The sequence below is a fragment of the Callospermophilus lateralis genome, chromosome 2, assembly GCF_048772815.1.
Source record: "Callospermophilus lateralis isolate mCalLat2 chromosome 2, mCalLat2.hap1, whole genome shotgun sequence".
Taxonomy (NCBI): domain Eukaryota; kingdom Metazoa; phylum Chordata; class Mammalia; order Rodentia; family Sciuridae; genus Callospermophilus; species Callospermophilus lateralis.
Window position 1 is genome coordinate 3,873,488 of NC_135306.1, and position 20,215 is coordinate 3,893,702.

Consider the following 20,215-nt stretch of genomic DNA (forward strand, 5'->3'; position numbering starts at 1 on the left):
CGCCCTGGCCCTCCCCGTGGTCTGTGCAGGCCCTGGTCTTTGTGAACACTGGGACCATAGACGGTGGGGGACCACAGTGAGCCAGGAGATGATAAACGCGGCCCCAGTAACCACAGACCCGAGGGACCGGGCTTCCCAGAGAGCCAGCCTGCAGTGCCCACCTCTTCCTCTGAGGGGCCCTTGATGGCTCAGCTGCCTGACCATCAGCTCAGTGACCCAGCTACCTGAGTTCCACTCTGACCTGCCGTCCTTTCTCCTCTCCCCTCCTTGCCCCTCTGGATGATCCTGCAATGGAGCCCACCCAGCAGGTGCCAGGTGGAGCCCAAGGCAGCTGGACACTTGGGAGGGCAGAGCAGGTCTGACCCTTCAGGACAGGGGGCAGGGTGTGTCTCCCCACACTCCAGGCCCAAAGTAAATTTGGCAGTGCCAGGACCCCAGATAAGAAGAAGAAAGTAGGAAAAAGCTTCATCATTTCAGGGTGAAGATTTTCAGAGCATCGAAGCTAAGGGGAAAACCTCTGTTGAAAAGACAGAAATTTGATTTCAAGAAGAATAAAATGTCATTGCAGAAATCATTTTTAATAAAAATTTGAGCTGTGAAGTGGATTTTTCCCTGGTACCGTGGCATGAATCTTCACTCCTGTGAATCCGTGTTACCTACCCACTCAGGCCACAGTACTGCTGTCACCCAGTCTTCCCTGTGGGCCCTCTCCTCTCTTGGGGGTTATCCACCAATGGGCTCACAGGGTAGGAACCCCCTGGCACTGTCTCTGCCCACTGGGTGGCACCTGGGAGCCGCTCCTGGGGGCTCTGTCTTGCACCCAGCCCCACCTGTCCCCTAGGCCCTGGGGCAGGGGAGGACACCGGTTCTGGGCTTGGTAGAGATGCCTGGGGTCTCTGTGCCCTCCCGTTATTTCCACCCCAGGGAGTCACCCCTTCTCTAGACACTGGGGACTAGGAAAGGACCGCCATGAGGGCCCATGGCCCTGCTGGACCCCAGGGCTGGACCTGGGCCAGCACTGCATTTCCACCTGGCCCCCTACAGGGCGCATGAGGGGGTGCGGCACCCCAAGGTCAGTGTGAGTTGGACCTTCCAAGCCACAGCCCTGGTTCCTGCCTGCTTCCCTTTCCCAACTGCCTGTGACTCAGGTGAGTGTCCACTGTCCCCGTGGGAGCCAACTCACGTGACAGTCACTGCCTGTGGCACTGGGGGCTGCTCCCTTCCCAGGGTGTTTCTGGGCTGAGCAGGCTCAGGTGTCGGGGGAAGCAAGCCCCTCCTGGGGCGGTGCCCAGGGCTCTCGCCATCCTTCCTGCTCTCTGTGGGTCATGTACCTGTGGCCACCGCTGCCCCTGCCCTGGGAGTCCCTGATTTCCTAATCCTCTCCTGGGCTCTCCCAGGCTCTGGGGCCCAGGGCTGAGCCGGTCATTGAGAGTGTCATCAGCTGGGTGAGGGCGGCTCCTGCAGCCCATCTGACCAGGGCGTCAGGATGGAATGGGGCCTGGATCCCAGGGCCAGCCACACTGCTGCGCTCTGTGCGCTCCTTGATGTCCCCTCCAGCTCTGCTGGGTGTCACTGTCGTCTGAGCTTCCAGGCCCCATGCCTGTGTCACACCAGGCAGGCTCCAGGCCAAGGGAGAGGGCGTCCCCATCCAGCCTCTCGATTACCCAGCCGGGTGAGGGACTGTCTGCTCCAGCCCCTTGGGAACAAATGTGCTCTGGGTCCTGCCCTGCAGGTCACTCACGCCCTACTGACCTTCAGTGGCAAGGCCCCATTCCTTCTCAGGACAGCACCCCCCAGGGGACAGTCTCCAGCCGGCCCATAGCTGGGCCTGTGACCACCAGGAAAAGAGCATTGTCCCACTACGTTTGGTCTTTGTGGAGACCTCTGCGTGGCCTCAGGTGAGGGGGCTGTGCTATTGCCCACCAGGCTCGTGGCCACCAGCAGAGGCTCGGGGAGATGGGGATCACGGTTCTCAAGCACTGACCTGGGTGACCTGGTCCCAGGCCCCACAGCCCTGGCTTGGTGTGTGCGACCCTGGGGAATCGCTAGGCACAGATGTGTCCCCCTCTGAAATTCTGCCATCTTCCATTAGGTCCTGAGCCTGGTCCTCGGCTCTGACTACTTCTGGGGACCGAGATGCGGCTCTGCTTGAAGGCCACATTAGAGCGTGTTGGTCGGCTCAGGCTGCGGCCTCAAAACACCATGGCCTCAAAAACACACCTGGTAGCAAGGCCATGTAGACAAGGTTAATTCCCGCAGTCTGTGGTCATGGGGGGACGTCTTGTGTCTTCTAGTGACTCCTTCAATCTCCTTTGTTTTGAATTTGTACTGTAGCTCCTCACCTCCCTGCTCAGTGCCTTGCCTTGGTGTACGCAGAGCCACTGAGCTTTCCTCACTGACTTCCTGTCCTGCTTCTCGGCAGGTTCGTCAGTTCTGCGTCATTGGGGCATTAGGCCCTCTCACTGTAGGTCTCTCATCGGCTTCCTCCTTTGGTCTTTTCACCCTGTTCCTCTGTCTCCCTCCTTGTACTGGCTCAGGCTTGTGGACTGTATTGAACGAGAGTGGTGGGAGACACCTTGCTCTGTCCGGATTTTACGGAAATGCTCACCTGTTTCCTCAGTGGATCTGACGTTGGCCATGGTTTTGTTGTAATGGCCTTTATTGTGCTTATCATGATCCTTCTGCATCCAGTTTCTTCAGGACTTATATCAAGAAGGGATGTTGGATTTTATCAGAGATGTTTTTCTGCATCAATAAAGATCATCACGTGGTCTTTGTCCTTGATTCTGATTATGTGCTGTTACATCTGCTGATCTGTGTGTCTTGAACCGTCCTTGCATCCCTGGATTGAAACCAGCTTTTTTGTGATATGCTCTTCTTGGTGTGCTGTTGAGTCTGCTTTGTGGATATTTTATCAAGGGTTTGCACCTGGGTTCACCAAGCATATTTGCGTAGTTTTCTTTCTTGTGATGTCCCTAGCAGGTTTTGGTAGCAGGGCAATAGTGGCTTCATAGAATGCGTCAGGAAGGGTTCCTTTCCATTGCATGTTATGAAATCTTCGGAGGACATTGGTGTTACTTCTCTAAAACTCTGATTTTTCAGCTGTGAAGCCAACGGGTCCTGTCCTGTGTTTCTCCTTATTTGGAGACTGTTTATGACTGCTCTAATCTTATTGCATATGGTGACGGAGGGGGTTGTTTGTTTGCTTTTATAATTGTCCTTTTTTTTTCTTCTTGGTACAAGGGATTGAAACCAGGGTGCTTAACCCTGAGCCACATCTCCAGCCCTTTTTGTTGTTTATCTTGAGCAGGGTCTCCCTTAGTTCTTAGGGTATGCTAAGTTTCTGAGCCCGAACTCATATTTTGGATCCTCCTGCCTCAGCCTCTTAATCAGTTGGGCCACAGAGAATGGGGGACACCTACTGTCCTGCCCTACAGACTCCCCGTGGTGACCATGGGTTGATCCCAACCTCCTGTTCTACTCTCTCAACAACTTCTACCTCTGGCACTACCTTCTGTCCACCATAAGGTGACCCTGACCTCCTGCCATGCCATTGCCTAGCAGTGTGAACGACCATTCTGTCAGAAGAACACGGTTAGAGAACTCAGTAGAATTCAGCCCACAGAGTCACTGGGTAATAGGGTGGCCGCAGGAGGCCCCTGGAGAGCCCCATTGTACTAGCACAGGACTTGTAGGGGCAGCCCTGTGCTGTCAATCATCTGTGCATGTTTTCCCTGACTTTTTCAAGGACTGAAAATGCATGCCCTTGTCACACATAGATCCAAGATTCACTCACAGTGAGGCACAAGGTGTTTAGGGTATGGTCAACAAGAACAGGAACAGAAAGACCTCCTCCTGTGTGGCACCTCCAGCTGCTCATGGGCCCCACTCTCCCCACCCCAGGGAGGACAGGCTTCCTGCTCAGAGCACCTCTTCCCTGGGACCAGCCCCCAAAGCCCGCTCCAGGGGGAAGATGAGGAAGAGCCTAACACCCAGGGAGCCTCAGCTGTGCCAGGGGCAGGGGGGCACACGGCCCCTCAGGGGTCCTCAGACGACCAGAGCAATAGCAGCTGTGTGTCCCCTTGTTAGAGTGAGTCCACGGAGACTCGCAGAGGTCGACTAACTCAGGAGACACGTCTTCATGACCCCTAACACGGGCCGAGCTCCTCAGCTGCCCTGATAAAGCAGAGAACCGCGGAGCCAAGCCCCTCTCCTGGGGACGACAGCTGCCACAGAGGAGGTGGACGAGGGACACATAAGTGCTCTCGAGGCAGCAGAGCTGGCCTCCTGGCACACAATGGGTGGATCAGGAGGCCTCCTCCATCCCTAGCGAGGCCTGGGGCAGCTCTGAGGGGTGATGGCTAAACTGCTCCTGGCCATGCGATGGTGTCCCCGCTTCCAGGGAGCTCTGGGGAGGGGCACCCAGGCAGGAAGGGCAAGGAGGGCAGCTCCCAGGGTGGAGAGCTGGGCTCTGGGGGCTGGGGCACAGCCTGTGGCTTGGAGATCAGTCCCCCTCAGCAGCAGGAGAGAGGCCAGTCCCTGGGGAAGCCGGGCCCTCCCTCCCTGGGGCTCCCAGCCACAGCCCACGCCTGTCCCCTCCAGGCTGGCTGGGCTGGAGCAGCACCTGGGTGGTGCAGACACTGAATGGCCTTGTGTGTCTGTCACCTTTAGGTGGCTCCAAATGTGACTCGTGGGATCCAACAATAGCGACATTCCCCTCCCTGATGATGGGGATGTGGCCCTGAGTGACAGGCGGAGGGTGTGGCCTGTGCCAAGTCCACACAGGACACTGGCCGTGGGGGACATATAGGGCGTCCTGTGAGGAGCCGGCACAGCCTCGTCCTGACGCCCAGGTGACCCGCCTTGGTGACCCGCCTTGGCCCAGAGCAGAGCCTGGAGATGAAGTCCCTGTTCCTGACCATCTTGCTGCTGGGCCTGCTGTCTGCCCTGCAGGCCCAGGACCTCCTGACCCTCCCCTTGGAGGAGCTGACTGTGAGGCTGGGTGGGCCAGTGGGCGGGGTCTAAGATGATGGCATCTGTGTCCTTTCACAGACTCAGCGTTTCTCATCCTGTGTTTCTCTTGTTTTCCACCGAAACCTGCATCCCCCAGTGTTACTATGGAAGTGACCACCTGGGAACAAAAGAACCAGAGTCCTGTGTTCCGGAGTTGGAGTCCTTCTACTCTGTTCCCCTCCCTCAGGCCCCTCCAGAGGGACTCCCCTGTCCCCAGTCGGGAGTCTGAGGACACTTGGGAAGTCCTCTTGCCACCAGGGGCAGCTGGGGTCCTCCCTGCTCTTGTTTCCACCTGGTCCAATCCTAACCCATCACCCGCCACGATGCTCAGGGACCCGCTCGTCTTGGGTGCTGGGATGGCTCCAGGGCCCACGGCTGCCCAGGCACCAAGGGCAGCTGGGCAAGGAAGAGCTCTGTCTGCCCCCAACCCTGATGCTCCCTCTGGAGGGGCCTTACCTCTGCTTCTCTTCCTGCCACAGCAGCCACTTGGCTGTGCACCTCCTGAGCCACCTCCCTCCTCAGCCACCCTTCTTGCCTGGGCCCCCTCCTGCTGCAGCCCTCTGTCCCCATTCCTGATCCCACCTGATTCCTAATGGAGACTTTCAGCAGCCCCTCGGGCTTGGTCATGTCTGAGGGGTCTGGCAATCGCCTGCTAGGAGGGGAGGGAGCCGACCTTGGGCCCTGCAGGGGTCATAGCCCAAGTACACAGCCTCCAATAGGCCTGTCAGCCAGGTGTTGTCCCTGAGTGGCTTGGGGAGATGCTGGGCCCTGGGCAGGAGCATTTGGGAAGGCACTGGGAGGGGAGGGCTGGGGAGACATCTGTGTCAGGGCTGCAGACAGAGCTCAGGTCCTGACAGGGCTCCTGCCTCAACGGGGGCTTCATGGGATCCCACAGGGGACTGACTCAGAGGTGGGGTGAAGGGAGGGTGGCTTCTTGTCACCCCTCCAGAAAGAGAGCCTCCCTGGTCCCCACCCCCACCCTGGCTCTCCTTGAGTCTGGGCTGACACTGGCCTATGTGACAGTGGGCACAGTGACTGCGGAGAGCAACAAAGTCAGCCCCAAACCTCAAAGCCCAACAGGACCCCACCTCCCGGAGGGGCCACAGGGACAGTCTTCTCTTGAGAGGCCGTTCCACTCCAAGGACAGAACTGCCCCCAGCCCTGCACTGGCTCTAGCACTGGACATCATTCCTGAGCTAGGGCTGGGGACAGGGCTGACGGCAGCATGGCCTTCTGAAGGGAGTTAGTGCAAGGGGAATGTAAGGTTTTGAATGATTCGAAGGGTGGACTTCCAGCCAACAAATATGTGAAAAATGTCCATGTCTCTAGCAATTAGAGAAATTCCAAATCAAAACTACACTAATCTCCCTCGAGTCAGAATGGCAATCATCAAGAACACAAGCAATAGTAAGCATTGGTGAGCATGTGGGGAAAAGGTCCACTCATACCCTGCCGGTGGGACTGCAAATTGGTGCAACCACTATGGAAAGCAGCATGGAGATTCCTCAGAACACTGGGAATGGAGCCACCATTGACCCAGCTATCCCACTCCTCGGTTTATGCTCAAAGGACTTAAAATCAGCATACTAGGGGCTGGGGTTATAGCTCAGCGGCAGAGTGCTCGCCTCGCCCTTGGGAGGTACTGGGTTCAATCCTCAGCACCACATAAAAAATAAAAAAATAAAGTAAATAAAGATATTGTGTCCATCTTAAAAAAAATCAGTATACTGCAGTGATACAGCCACTTCAATGTTTATAGCAGCTCAATTCACAATAGCTAGACTATGGAACTGACCTAGGTGTCCCTCAATAGATGAATGAATAAAGAATTGTGGTATATATTCAACCTTAAAGAATGCACACACACACACACACACACACACACACACACACATATATTTAACACAATCCTTAGAAAACACCACAGCAGATATTGCTTTGTGGCAACTGATGACTTGATTACAATGTTCATGTAGAAATACAGAGAACCAAAATAGAATCAGAAGAAGCTCAGAGAAGAACCAAGTTGGAATTCACACTACTGGGTATTCAAACTCATGGTAAAGCTACAGTCATCTAGGCAATGGGGTTAGTGGGCAGTTAGACGTGTGGAATAATAAAAATAAGTGGATCCAATCCAGGTCACTTAGAGACATTTCTGAGTCACGTGAGCATCGTGAGGATACATCTACACAGGAAAACCAATGAACGTCCACACCATGTCAGCACAATAAAGGTCAAAAGACACATGGTGAAGTCAGGAGAGACAGAAAAATTCACTTGGCAGGTTCAATCCTCCCTAATGATCAGAACAAAAACACTGAACATAGTTGGAGCAGAAGGAAGTCTCCTCAACATAGTGAGGGTCACATGAAAAGCCCCGTCTGACGCTCAGGTCAGTGCTCTTCCTCTGAAACCAGGAGCGAGGCAAGGATGCCGTTCCTCCCAGCTGTGTTCAGCCTAGGATGGAATTCATAGTCAGATCAATTAGGCAAGAAGAAGAAATCAAAGCCATCCAAATTGAAAAGGAATAGTACAATTAATTACCTCTGTCCACAGATGAAATCGTCTAAATGTAGCAAATCCTCAAGATTTTAATCCTTAAGATCCTTATCAATAAAAAAGTTAGAAATAAAAGCAATCTTAGCAAAGTGGCAAAAGAAAAACTCAAAATTAGAATATCCGTTATTTGTCTATACGTTAACTATCAATAATTGGAAAAAAATTGAAAGTGATTCTAGTCACCATGGCATCATAAAGGGTAAAATACTGGGGAATAAACCCATACCAGCTGTGAAAGGTGCATACACTGAGACACTGCTGAAATGAATCAGACACAGACGATCGGAAAGACACCCCGTGCTCACGGACTGAAACAGCTAAATGGCGTTAAGTGTCCACACTACCCAAGGGATCTATAGTCAACGCGACCCTATCAAAATCTCAAGGGCATCCTTTGCAAAAATAGGGAAGTTCAGTGTCTCCCCCTGTAAACCAGGTAGACTGAGGTCCCTCTCCATAGCTATTCTGAGGATTTAGCCCTTGCTGGCCATAGCAAGAACTCACTTATGATTGTCCTTGTGGTCAGTTTTACTGTCCTCTGCTTAGAAGAAGGAAAGAAAAGGAAGAGGGAAGAGAAGGCTATGGGTCTAGTTGCAAGACAAACTCCAGGTTAAGGTTTACGGAAGCAGATCAAACTGATCTGAGATGCAGGAGGCAGAGTCCAGAGGTGTCCCAACTGCCATCCCTCTCTTACCTCCTGTCCGTCTGCAAACATGGGAGGGGAACTAACCAGGTCACCTAGCCAGTTAGTCCTTCCAGATATGACTCTAGTCAGGAGGGCAACAGGAAAGCCATTCAAAGGGCAAATATAAATTTCCAAGTTTGACTAAAACTCAAAGGTCAAGACATTTGGGAGTCACTGGAGGCAGTTTTTCGGAGTTGGATTGATGGGTCATTTAAAAAATTTTTATTGTACATTTTAAACTTTATGATTATTTGTAATAATTATGTGAATCCCAGCTCCTGTGGGAGGGGTGTCCTTGAACAGGTGCCTTAATCTTGATGGGCATTGAACAGGTGCCTTAATCTTGATGGGGCTCAATGCCCCCATACAATGGGGACAATAATGCTGCCTGTGGATGTACCTCTGGCCACAGAATGATCTCAAATGGCAGATCATGGGCTCCCCTCCCATCCTGCTGGGTTGAGCCTCACCTCCACACAAAAGTCTTCCTGGGGACTGTTGATTGCAGAGGGGACAAGATGCCTTCCAGGGAAGGATTCTGAGAAGCTGGACATCCCACTTTCCCAAGCAGCCCCCAGTGAGCCTTTCCAGCTCTGTGTCTTTGCTTGAGTGTGCACGTATGTGCCTGTGTGTGTGTGTGTGTGTGTGTGTGTGTGTGTGTGTGTGTGGCATGTCTGTGGTGGAGGCCAACCCCAGAATAATCCCCTGCTATTTAGTTCTTACTCCATGGGAGAGTGATGCCCCACCCCACTGGTCTTCAGAACCTCCCACGGCACCCGAGCCCCTGCCCTGCTTGTGGCTCCTCAGCTTAGGGTACATGCACCCAGTGGGCTCATGCAGGAGCTCCAAGTCCATCCTGTGGAAGGTCCTCAGACTGCTCCTGAGCAGGCAGATGTTCGGTTGCATCAGCTGAATCTCCAGCCACGCGGGGGCTGAGGCTGGGAACCTCCCTCTATTTCGTTTTTCTAGAAATTCGTTTCCCTGGTCCGGTTGGCAGAATAAAAAGCTGCCCAGGTGTGTGACCTGTGGATGAGTGAGGCCACCTGGCAGAGGGAGGGCAAGGTTGCAGAAGGAGCTGAGCCTGCCAGGGGCCTCCCCTCATGGTGGGAGAGTGTCCCTCACCGTCCAGGTGTGCCAGGGCAGCAGGAGTGTGAAGGGAGGCGGGAGAGCCAGAGTCAGAGGAGAAGTGATGTGGAGCGCAGTGGGGTTGGGAGACACTGTGGGCTGTGACCACGGAGGGCCAGCTGGGGAAGGCAGAGTACCAGAGCTGAGAAGCACAAGGTGGCTGTGCCAGGAGCCTCTCAAGGCGCTGGCACAGCCTGAGGACAGGGCCCGAGAGTAACAGGGCCTGAGAAGGCGCACGGTGTAGGCAGCAGCCTGGGCACTCAGGAGGCTGCTGCTGCCCACCTGGGCCACGGGAGCTGAGCCCGGGTCAGCGGGTCTGTGCAGAGGGCCGTGGACATGGCGCTGAGGAGGGTCCTCACCTGCCCTACAGGACGGCAGGGGCGGCTTTCTTCACAGGGCATTTGAACCCTGTGTTCAGCCGCCATGAGAGCCCTGGGTCTGGGCCTCAGCGCGTGAGTGTGTGTGTGTGTGTGTATGTCCCTGTGTATCTGTGTGTGTTTGTACGCCTCTGAGTCAGTGCCTGGGTGCTGGTGTGTCTCTGTGTCCATGTCTGTGTGTGTCCTAGGTTCCAGGGGTTGCCATAGCAAATTCAGCAAAGCTAGTGGGGGTGCAAGAGAACAGAAGTTGGCTCAGAGGTGGGGCGTGGCTCAGAGGTGGGGCGTGGCTCAGAGGTGGGGCGTGGCTCAGAGGTGGGGCGTGGCTCAGAGGTGGGGCGTGGCTCAGAGATGGGGCGTGGCTCAGAGGTAGCCCTGGCCAGCTCACACTGGGCGGGCATCCCTTCCCAGCACTGCTAATGAAGGTAGGAAAAACAGACGTTGATTCTCTCAAGCTCTCGAGGCCAGGTGACATCAAGGTATCATCAGAGTGCGGAAATAGTGAGTCCTGAGCCAGTGAGGGTGACGGCCGTGGCCCCAAGCCCTCCTAGGGTGGGCCTGGGAGGTCCCAGCATTCTGAAGGCTCAAGCCCAGTGGTCCAGATTCCCATCCTGGAGAGGGGCGAGGCCAGGGTCATCTCAGTGGGTTCTGTTTCTACTTAAATTAGCTAGGATGCACTTCTGGCATTTGGAGTCACCAACAATGATGGTCCAGAGGCTTATGAAGAAAGAAAGACATTGCAGTGCTGAGCCAGAACTCTGGAGGAACCTGAGCCTGCCCTCCAGGGCTGTGTGCAGGAGACTAGGCAAGTCACTCAGGCACAACTCAGGAGGACCTGGGCACCCAAGACGGAGATGGAGAAGAGAAAACCACAGCAGGTGCACCGGGAACCAGGGACCCCCAAGTACTGAGAACAGCATCTCAGAGAAGTGCAGGGGCCACCTGGGCACAGCAGCCCCCTTCCCAGGAGCCACGAGGTGGGCACAGCCCAGCACCCACCCACGAGGAATCAGTAGACCACAGCTGGGCCCTCCCCACAGTGGATGAGCATCCAGCCATAGGAAGGAGCGAGCCTGTGACCCCAGGGTGGACCTGCAGACACCTGCTCTGGGCAGCACACTGTGGACTCCATGGGGCAGGGTCCTGAAAGGCCAGTGCCCAGGGCGGGGCCAGCTCCACAGCTGCCATTCCTGGGGTGGGGGCTCAGGCAGCGGCTGCTCATGGGGCGGGGGCTTCACTTTGGACTGAGAACTGGGCACTGGACAGAGGTGGTGGCTGCACAGTAGGTGCAAGTGCCACCTGCCACCAAGTGGCTGGTTTGAGGTTGTGTGGCTCCACCCACCAAATCACTAAGACAAAATGTACCTGTGGAAACCCTGAGGTGGACCAGCAAGTGCCCGGTGGCTGAGAGGATCAAGAGACATTCCCTCGAGCCCAAGTGGAGGTCTGGCTGCCCAGGGAGGTGGGTCAGGTCGCTCACAGCCCACCAGCTGGGACCACAGGAAGGACACGGGTGAGAGGCTTTGGGGCTGAGCAGGAACGGCTCATAGGCCAGGACGAGGGGTTGGAGGGCAGGGCCAGAAGGGCAAGAGGGAGGTGACCGAGGTTCCAGGACCTGGCCTGGAGGGCAGGTGAATGGTCAGTGTCCCTGGACAGGCAAAACATGTCTCTGAGGGGTGCTGACCCCTCCAGGCTGACCCAGAGAAACAGCGGGGAGAGTCTGGGAGTCCCGCAGGGCCAGCCTGGGCTCTGGTCATTTCCATCCTTTGAGTTGGGCCTCAGGCTCGTGAATGGTCATCAGATCTGAAGCCCTCTTTGGGGACACCTGTGTGACTCGAGGCTACAGAGGATTCTCCAAACCCCTTTCAAACACACGTGGGAGGAAGGGCAGCACTGTCCGCCCGAGCCCGCAGGTGGACAGGAAGGGAGGCCACAGGGTCCAGGACAGGTCTGGAGGGAGTCAGTCTGCAGGGGACTGTAGGGGGCAGCAGTGAGGGCAGGCCCACCCCACCAGCTGCAGTCAGGGAGGAGCTGAGCCCAACACCAACCTCCCTTCCTAGAGTCACTCAGGGCACCCGAGGCCCCCGTCTGTGCACTGGACGGGGCACTGTGGCCTCCGAGGGGTGCAGCTCAGAGCCCCTTTGGAAGCTGCTTCCCTGCGAGAAGTTGACCTCATGGGGCCCTTGGGGGTCCTGCCCTATGTGAGTGGCAGTGGAGGGGTTCTGTTAAGAGTGCCTCTGGCTCTTGCCCCTCTTGCTCATGGCCACCTCCCTGGTCAGCCCCATGTCCAGTCCCCCTGCAGGGTGCCCGACACTGGGCCCAGGCCCCACCCAGGGCCAGGGCAAGGCCAGCTCATCTGAAGTCCATGCCAAGCCCCTCTCAGGGCCCCTGCCCCATGAAGGGCCTGGACCCTGGATCTGGCCAGTGCAGCCCCAGGTCTGGAAGCTCTGCCGAGACAGAGCACTCAGAGGCCCATGCTTAGGGCAGGTCAGGCCAGGTGGACAAGCTGTGCTGGACCCAGGCTCCCAGGGCCGGATCCTCAGGCTGAGAGGCAGCCACCTGCTCACACCGGCCAGGCACCCAGCGTGGTGGCCTCGGCCGTGGCAGGGAACAGGGGAAGAAGCCATCGTCACTGAAGAAAGCCAGTGTCCTGATGGCCTGGCCTCCACACCCCTCCCAGACTGGTGGGTGCGTGACATGCAGAGCCCTCCCCTGGCAGCACCCAGCTCCTCACAGGGCTGCGACACAGACTGCCTGGCCCCCGCAGTCTGGGTTCGGGCCTCTGGTGTCCAGGAGAGGGCCCAGGGTGTTGGCCAGCCCCACCACGGGTCTGGGACATGGGAGGTTTCTGCAGAGGGAGCCCCCGGTCAGAGGGACACTGGGCTGGTTCATCCATGGAGGAGAAGAGCCTGTGGCCCCAGTGGGCTCCATGTCGGCGGCTCAGAGCAAAGCCCCAGAGTGACTGGGGACCTGTCCTCACAGCACCAGGGTCTGGAGCCAGGCCCCTCCTGGAGCTGTTTCCCCGGGGCAGCTCCTGATTCCAGCCAGTGCTGCAGAGAGGGGATGTGATCCCTCTCACTGTGGGTGTGGGGTCCCAGTGTCCTGCTGTCAGGACCTGATGGTAAGCCTGTGCCCTCAAGGGTGATCACCCCCCAACTCCTGCCACCCCTCCAGGTGGTTGGCAGCCCTGGAGCCCAGGTGGCCCCCTGCGCCCAAGTTCTGCTGGGTCCCTCCCCTGGGTGAGGAGCTGTACTCTGTCACACTCACAACCCTCTCCCTGTCACCCCCAGACTGGGCTTCATGGTGGCCAATGTGGAAAGCCCCAGGGGGACCCTGGGCAGAGCCAGCTCCCACCTCCTCAGCCGGCCACTCAGGCCCTTTGTAGCAGCACTGTCCACGAGAGCCAGGACGTGCTGGGCACCTTGTCCTTCCCATCCATGTCCCTACCCATTTCCTTCCCAGCAGGGGGCCCTCCCAAGTGCCCCACAGATAGTCAGGGTCACACCAGGGACAGCTGAGGCTCTTTATGCAGAATCAGGAAGGTGGGGTGGACGGGGGGGGGAAGGGCAGAGGGGGGAGCCAGCTGGGCCCAGGTGGGCCACCCTCCATGTCCCCCAGGCCAGAGGTTCTGGTGGTGCCACCCGGGGATGCCGCGGAGCCTGGTGTCCCTGCCCTGGGAACAAGAGGAGGTCAGTGAGCCCAGGGGTGGGCCAAGGGAGGACTGCAGTAGCGGGGCATGCTGGGACCTTTGGGCTCCATCCACGAGGTCAGAGCAAGTTGCCCAGAGCTCCTCTTCTGTGGGGGAGGAGGGACGGTGACTTCAGGCCAGTGGAGGGCAGGGAAGGACAGGATGCTGTGTGGACTCTGGCTCTGCCCACACCTGGGCAGGGGACCTTGGGCAGTCTCTGACCTGTCAGCTCCCTACATCACACAGCACGAGGGACCAGGGATTCTGAAGTCCCCAGGCATGGCTGCCACACCTTCCAAGCAACTCATGGGGCACATGGTGTCACCACTGAGGGCCAGAGAGGTGCTGAGGGACTTCCCACCTTCTGGCAAGCACTCTGGGGTGTTGGGGGAGAGGGCCAGGGTCTCCACCAGCGGTCCCACCCAGGAGCAGTCACCATGGCGGGTTCCCTCACTGCCCAGATGACATCCTAGAGAAACCTGAAGACGACACCCGAGGACTGGCCACGCCTGGGGCAGAGCACGCCTGCCCGGCCAGGTGGTGGCTCTCCTGTCCACCTAGAAGCAGGGGTGGTGTCCCTGGAAGTCCCATCACTCCACCCCCAGGACTGGGAGGTCCTCCTAACCCCTGAAACTGGTGTCTTACCCTAATCGCTCCCTGGAGAGCAGGCTTCTGTGGAAGAAAGAAAAACACGATTCAGAAGAGCCTGGGATTCCATGGGACCCAGGGCCCCGCCCTCGGCCAGCACTTCCCACCACCCCTCAAAGGGCAAAGCCAGGATCCATGCAGCTCGCTCTTGGCTCTTGTAACCGTCCTTGGCTGGAGCTCCTGGGGCGGGGAGAGCCCTGCAGAGCCCTCTCCCTACCCCTTTGCTTGGGGATGAAGATGCTGTCTGCGTTGAGGCCTCTGGCTGCTGCGACCTGCTCAAACTCCTTCAGGGCGTCCACGTTGACTTCAGGGTACCTGCCTGTAGGAGAGGCCAAGGGAGACAGGACTGGGGCAGAGCTGGGAGCTGCTGGCATCTCCTTCCCAGCCTGGAAGACTGACCAGCGCCGTGCTGGGGAGGGAGACCTCAACGTGGAGGCTGGACCCAGAGGCCTGGGGCTGAGGCAGAGCCCAGCTAGGAGAGGAGGACCAGGGGGCGTGAGCATCCACAGGGCACCCAGGGCAGCCGACCCAGAAGGCCCAGAGCCGCTCTCCCTAAAGCCACCCAGCCTGTCCCTGGACAGGACAGGGAGTGGCAGGACAAACTCTGCCCTGGAGGAGCGCCCCAGGCTCAGGCACAGCCCTGCTGTCCACTGCTCTGTGTTGCCATGCACCTGGCTGTGGGGGAGCTGGGGGACGCCAGGCCTTGTCTTCAAGTTAGATTGGACTGACACCAGTGTTTGCTCCGAGTTGGACTTCCCACGCAGGCTCCCCATCCATGTCCTTCCCTGACCCCTGCTGGACTCCCCACAGGTAACCATGGATGGCCCTGCCAGGTTTCCCCAACGAGTCCTCAACTCATCCCACAGCACCTCCTCCTTCCTGCGTTCCCATGCAGGGACGGGCCATCCCAGGCCTGAGCTCTGAGGTGGGACTCGGGCTTCCTCTAGGAAAACCCATCATCAGGGCAAGGTAGCCAGGTCCTTGGATCCTGGTGGCTCCTCCTAGGGGAGGGGCAGGGGGGCCAGGGAGAAAGGAGAGGGACCAAGGCTGGAGCCACCAGACACTGTGACTCACCCACAAGCTTTGCCATTCGCATGTGCTGCCCGTGCATGTCCCCCTCACAGTAGAAGATGTAGTGGTCCTCAACCTGGGACTTAAGGACCTGCACCTCATGCTTGCCCCCATCTGCAGAGGGACAGTGGGCGAGTTGGGGAGTGGCCCTGATCCTCCACTGAAGACCCAGGATGGCTGACTCCAGCCCAGAACACCCCTCAGTAACTCCCCCTCCCCCTCCCGGGCTCCCTGACCTGGGTCCCCACCTGGCCTGGCCCCAGGCCTTGGGGCCACTTCCCAGGAACCCAACGCACCCAAGAGATGGCACATGTCAAGCTGGTGAGTCACAGGGAGGTCTGGGGCATGAGACTGGCAGAGGTTGGAGCTGGGGCAGCACAATCCACCCTCAACCCCAGCCAAGTACAGTCCTGGCCCTGACCAATGCCAGGGGTCAGCTGTGGCCAAGAGGGAGCCCTGGGCAGAGACCCCCAGGCCTCATCCACCAGCCTCAGCAACACTGGGGTCGGGAGTTTGACTCTGTGGACAAATGGTCTGGTGGGGGTGGAGGTTGGGTATCAGTAGGGCCAGAAAGGAGAGCCTCAGGCCAAAGGCCACCCTGAGAAGGTGCTAGCTGGCCCCATGTGCCCATGGGTGGCCGGAGCTGCCCTGAACGGGCCCCAGCACTCACGGGCTGTGTATCTGCCCGGCTCGGCGGTCTTCTCTAGCACAGTGCTGATCTGGCGACACTGGCCTCCCATCCTGGAGGACAGAAGCTCCGTGGGCAATGCCGCCCTGCTCAGGGCAGCCACGGGGCCAGGCCTGGCAGGAGGGCCCCAGACAGGCCTTTAGGAGCAGCAGGCCTCTCCACACAGGAAGTCTTGGGTGTTCACAGAAGCTGAGCATCCTGAACTGGTCCAGGCACCAGTGGCCCTCTGTGTCCCACGAAGAGCCTTTGGGCCCACAGTGGCCAGAACTCTGTGTCCTCCGACCCCCCTCACTGGCTGCCAGGGGATATCAGGCTGCCTGGGAGGAACCCCCCTGGCAGAGTCGCCATAAGGCTTCAGGTGCTGGGTGCTGAGGGCTGAGTAGGCCCCCGGCATGGTGTGCACCCCACCCAGCCCTGCTCTCCTCCGTGGAAAGGGAGGACCATGCAGCCAGCAGACACTCACGGGGCGGTGAAGGTGAGTTCCAGGTGGCCCCCTGACAGGGTCTTGATGGTCATGGGGGTCACAGACACAGACTCCAGCTTCTTCCAGGGAATCTCCTTGTCTGTTGCCATTGCCTTCAGGTACCACGTGCCTGACACCTGCAGAAGGCACCTGACCATCAGGGCTCAGGCCCACCTCTAGGGCCTCCCCTCCTCAGCTACCCTGGACTCTATGCTCCAAGGACTGGGGACCTGGAGCATCCTCTGCCCCTTCCCCACCCGAGCTCACCCCCACTCCCACCAGGCCCCTGAGAGCCAGATCCCAGCTTCTGCAGCTCAGCCAGGACCCCAGGCGCTGGCTCCCAGGGCAGATGTGTCCCCTGCTTCCACCAACCCTCTGCAGCCCCATCTGGCCCAGACCCCGTGCGCCGTGTGATGTCTCCTTGGGGCAGGGGTTCAAGGCCTGGTGCCCAAACGAGGGTCTCCTTCATGGGGGAGGGATGGGGTCTGCACCCAGGCGTCTTGGCCCTCCCTGCCCCCGCAGCCCCCTGCCCATCTGAGCCTCACATCCTGGTTCTCCTGGTCTCCGACTGGGAGCGTCTGGGCCCGCAGGGCAGCGAGGAGGCTGAGGCCCAGGGTCAGGAGCAGGGTCTTCATGCCGGGGTCTGTGCTGGCGGCTGCTGGGCGGCTCTCTGGGCTGGAGTGGCTGCGCTGCTTCCTCACTCCCCGCCCTTTATACTGCTTGGGGCAGGCCCCCGGGGAACTTGGCACAGAGCACCCACCAGGCCTTTCCTGGCCACTGAGCGTGGCTGGTCTGCAGTGGAGCAGATGAAATGTCACTGTTGTTGGAAGCTCTGAGTAACAGTGTGTCCGTTCCCCAGGGCATCATCAGGACAGGGCCGCTGTCCAGGGGAGCCACTCGCACATTTCATCTGGCAGGAAATGAGCCGGGTGGAGGGTGCAGCCCCCGTGCACAGAGCCCCGAGGGTGTGTGCGGTGGCAGCAGAACCCTGGGGCCCTCCCCTCATGGCATTCCCTGGCTGACACAGGGGGACTCAGCGAGCCCTGGGCTCTGGTCTTGGTGACCTTCCCGCATCCACGACAGGTCACTTCACCTCAGATTCATCTTGCAAAAGGAGGGACCTGGCCAGGCACAGTGGCCACCCCTGTAATCCCAGCTCCTGGGGAGGCTGAGGCAGGAGGCTCCCACCTTCAAGACCAGCCCAGGCAACTTAGCCAGACCCTGTCTCCAAAGAAAGAAAGGAGAAGAGCAGGTGATGTAGCCCAGTGGTAGAGCCCCTGGGTTCAGTCCTCAACCCTGAAGAGGAGCAAACCAGAGGGACTTGCAGTGTGGACAGGAAGCCAGTGTGTTCACAGAAGCTGAGATCCCTGAGCACTGTGTGCACCAGGACCCGCTCCACGCTCAAACAGCCGTGGGTCAGGCAGACACCCAGTAGGGGTATGCGTGTGCACGAGCACACACACACACACACACACACACACACACACTCAGACAGCGAGAAATGGCTGGGGAAGGGGCTGAGGTCATGGTCCACTGACTCTAGGCCCTGAGTCAGCCTTAGCCAGAGAGGGATTCCTAACCCCAGCAAGGAGGCCAAGAAGCCCTTCCCACCACATCACAGGGTTCCAACCTTTGATTACCTAATGCCCTGGCCTCAGCAGGTGGGAGGACGCAGGGGAGCCACCAGAGCAGGAGCTGGAAGGGCACCCTGATGGCTGGCCACACCTGCGATGTCCTCTGTGCCCATATCGGAGTCCATGCTGCCCAGGGTCCATGCAGCGCTGGACCATCTGGCTTAGATGTTAAGTTCTTGTTTTATTCCAGTTTCCAAGATGAACCTCCTCCTGGGGGGGGGTCTGTGTGTCAAGTGGGTCTGTTTCAAATTTCACACCTGTTCGCTTAAAGCTGTCACTACCTGCCCCGATGCTTATGTTCCCCACCCTCTTCCCTGAAAACAGGAAGTGCCCAGGTCCTCTCCCTATCCATATTGCTCCCTGTCCTGTGTGTTTGTGTGTAACTATGCATGTGGCCTTGGGATGCATGTGATCCTCAGGATTTGAAAGTAATGAAACCTTCATTTCCCTGTCTCTCCTGATCATTGAATGGGTCGTCTATAGCTTAAAGATCCTACATTAAAAGTGTCACAGCAGAACCGAGACCTGGGATTGGGATGAGAGGCAGGGAGGGTGAAAAACTGCTAGACAGAGGGGCACAGCAAAGTGACGGTGAAAGGTGATGCTCAGAAGTAGCAGCAGCACCCTCAGTGAGCTGGCAAGCCCATGCCCCTCAGAGCAAGAAAGGGCTGGCAAAGAGGTGCAGATGGAAAGTGAACAGCCGGTGTGAAGCTAGATTTAAAATTAGGTAGTCAGTATAGTTAGGTAAATCGGGTCTAATACTGAGTGAAATCTAAAATGGAGGCCATGCTGAGAATGATACGGGTGTCACCATCCAGCCTAGAGGGGCCTCTTGGGTCGTGGCCTGTCACATCTGTCTGGCATGTCCCTATCACTGGTCCTGGTGCCTCCCCTGTGGAGTGACAGCCATGTGGACAGCTCATGTCTGGCGTCCCCACCACCCGGGCTCCTCGTCCACCCAGGCCTGGGCTGGCAAAGCTGGCTGGACGGATGTACCCAGCGAGTCACAGGAGGCTGAGGGGAGCGGATCTGCCTTGGCCACGAGAGCCCGGGTGCACCTGGGAGGCCGGACGCCCTTGTGTGCAGAGGGGCTGCGTCCAGGGCACGGCTGTGTTTGCACCCAAGCTCTCTCTTCTCCATTTCCTCCAAGGCCCTGGCCTATCTGAACACGGGATGCTTTGAGTGAGAGCTGACTTGTGTGACCATCACACAGGCAGGAACGTGCCTGCAGGTTCCTGGACCAGTGTCCGCCCGAGTCGGCTGCCAAGTTGCTGCATGTGGAAGTGGCCTCTGGGGAAGCTTTGCCAGCCTCACCTCCAGGCCAGGAGGCATCCCCACGGGCTCCTCCACACCCCGGTCCAGAGGGCTGGTCCCCAGAGGGGAGGGGTCGGCGTCTGGTGGGCTCAGAGTGGGCGGCAGAGAGAAGAGCCGGGCACAGCTCCTCTGAGAACCACAGAGCAGCTCTCTGGGAAGAGCCCCTCGGAGGACCCCGGGCTGAGACAGGAAGCGCCCAGGTCCTGCGTGGCCTCACAGCCTGCCCGACCCTGCACTCCAGCCTGGACCACTGCACGGCCAGCTTGACTCCCCACGTGGGGAGGGCACAGAGCCCCTGTGGTGCTGGGCGCTGTGCTGTGGACAAGGGACGGAGGGATGCGGGTGTCTCTGGGCAGGGAGAAGCCAGGGGAGATGTGGGGCTCGGAGGGCCCCCCCGCCAGCCTCAGAGGCAGCGCCACTGCTGATTTCCAGCCAGGAGGAACAGGGACCTGGAAGGGCAACAGGATGTGTCCTGAAAACTGTAGCAACTGACCTTTCAAACACCACGGACAGAGCACGCTTATCTCACCCGCGTGAGTCCTTGCCCCCAAACAATTGTGTGGCGCTCTGGGCCCGTGAAGGCCCGGCCTCGGGATCTGCGTCACGCTGGCTCTGGCCAGCTGGGCCCTTCTCAGGGAAGTGGGGGTTAGACAGCTCCCGGCTCTCTGTACCCTGCAGGGCCACGTGCCTGTCTGTCCGGCTGGCGTCCGCTGGCTGGGCCCTCGGTGGGGAAGTGAGCAGCTACTGGCTCAGAGCCCCCAGCACTGGCTGCCAGACAGGGGACCAGGCAACCCAGGGACTTCCAGGGGCAGCTCAAGGCCACCACCCTCCCTCCTGCAGGCCCCAGGACCGGCTCCTTGCTCTCCTTGTGCTTTGCCTGGGGAAGGGCAGACGACACCTGAGGAGAAAGTGTCCCAGAACTAGAAGCTCAGCTGTGACCCCAGTGCAGC

General features: G+C 58.5%; 1 protein-coding gene across 1 annotated transcript; it reads right to left on the reverse strand.

The window, feature by feature from the left end:
* Nucleotides 1–14,093: 14,093 nt before the first annotated feature.
* LOC143392152 (von Ebner gland protein 1-like) lies at nt 14,094–16,952 on the reverse strand. The gene is made up of 6 exons (XM_076844972.2): nt 16,863–16,952; nt 16,318–16,454; nt 15,837–15,907; nt 15,170–15,280; nt 14,313–14,414; nt 14,094–14,119 (listed from the first exon to the last, which is right to left on the reverse strand). Exons 1-6 carry the CDS (start codon nt 16,950–16,952, stop codon nt 14,094–14,096), a joined length of 537 nt encoding a protein of 178 aa, XP_076701087.2.
* Nucleotides 16,953–20,215: the final 3,263 nt, after the last annotated feature.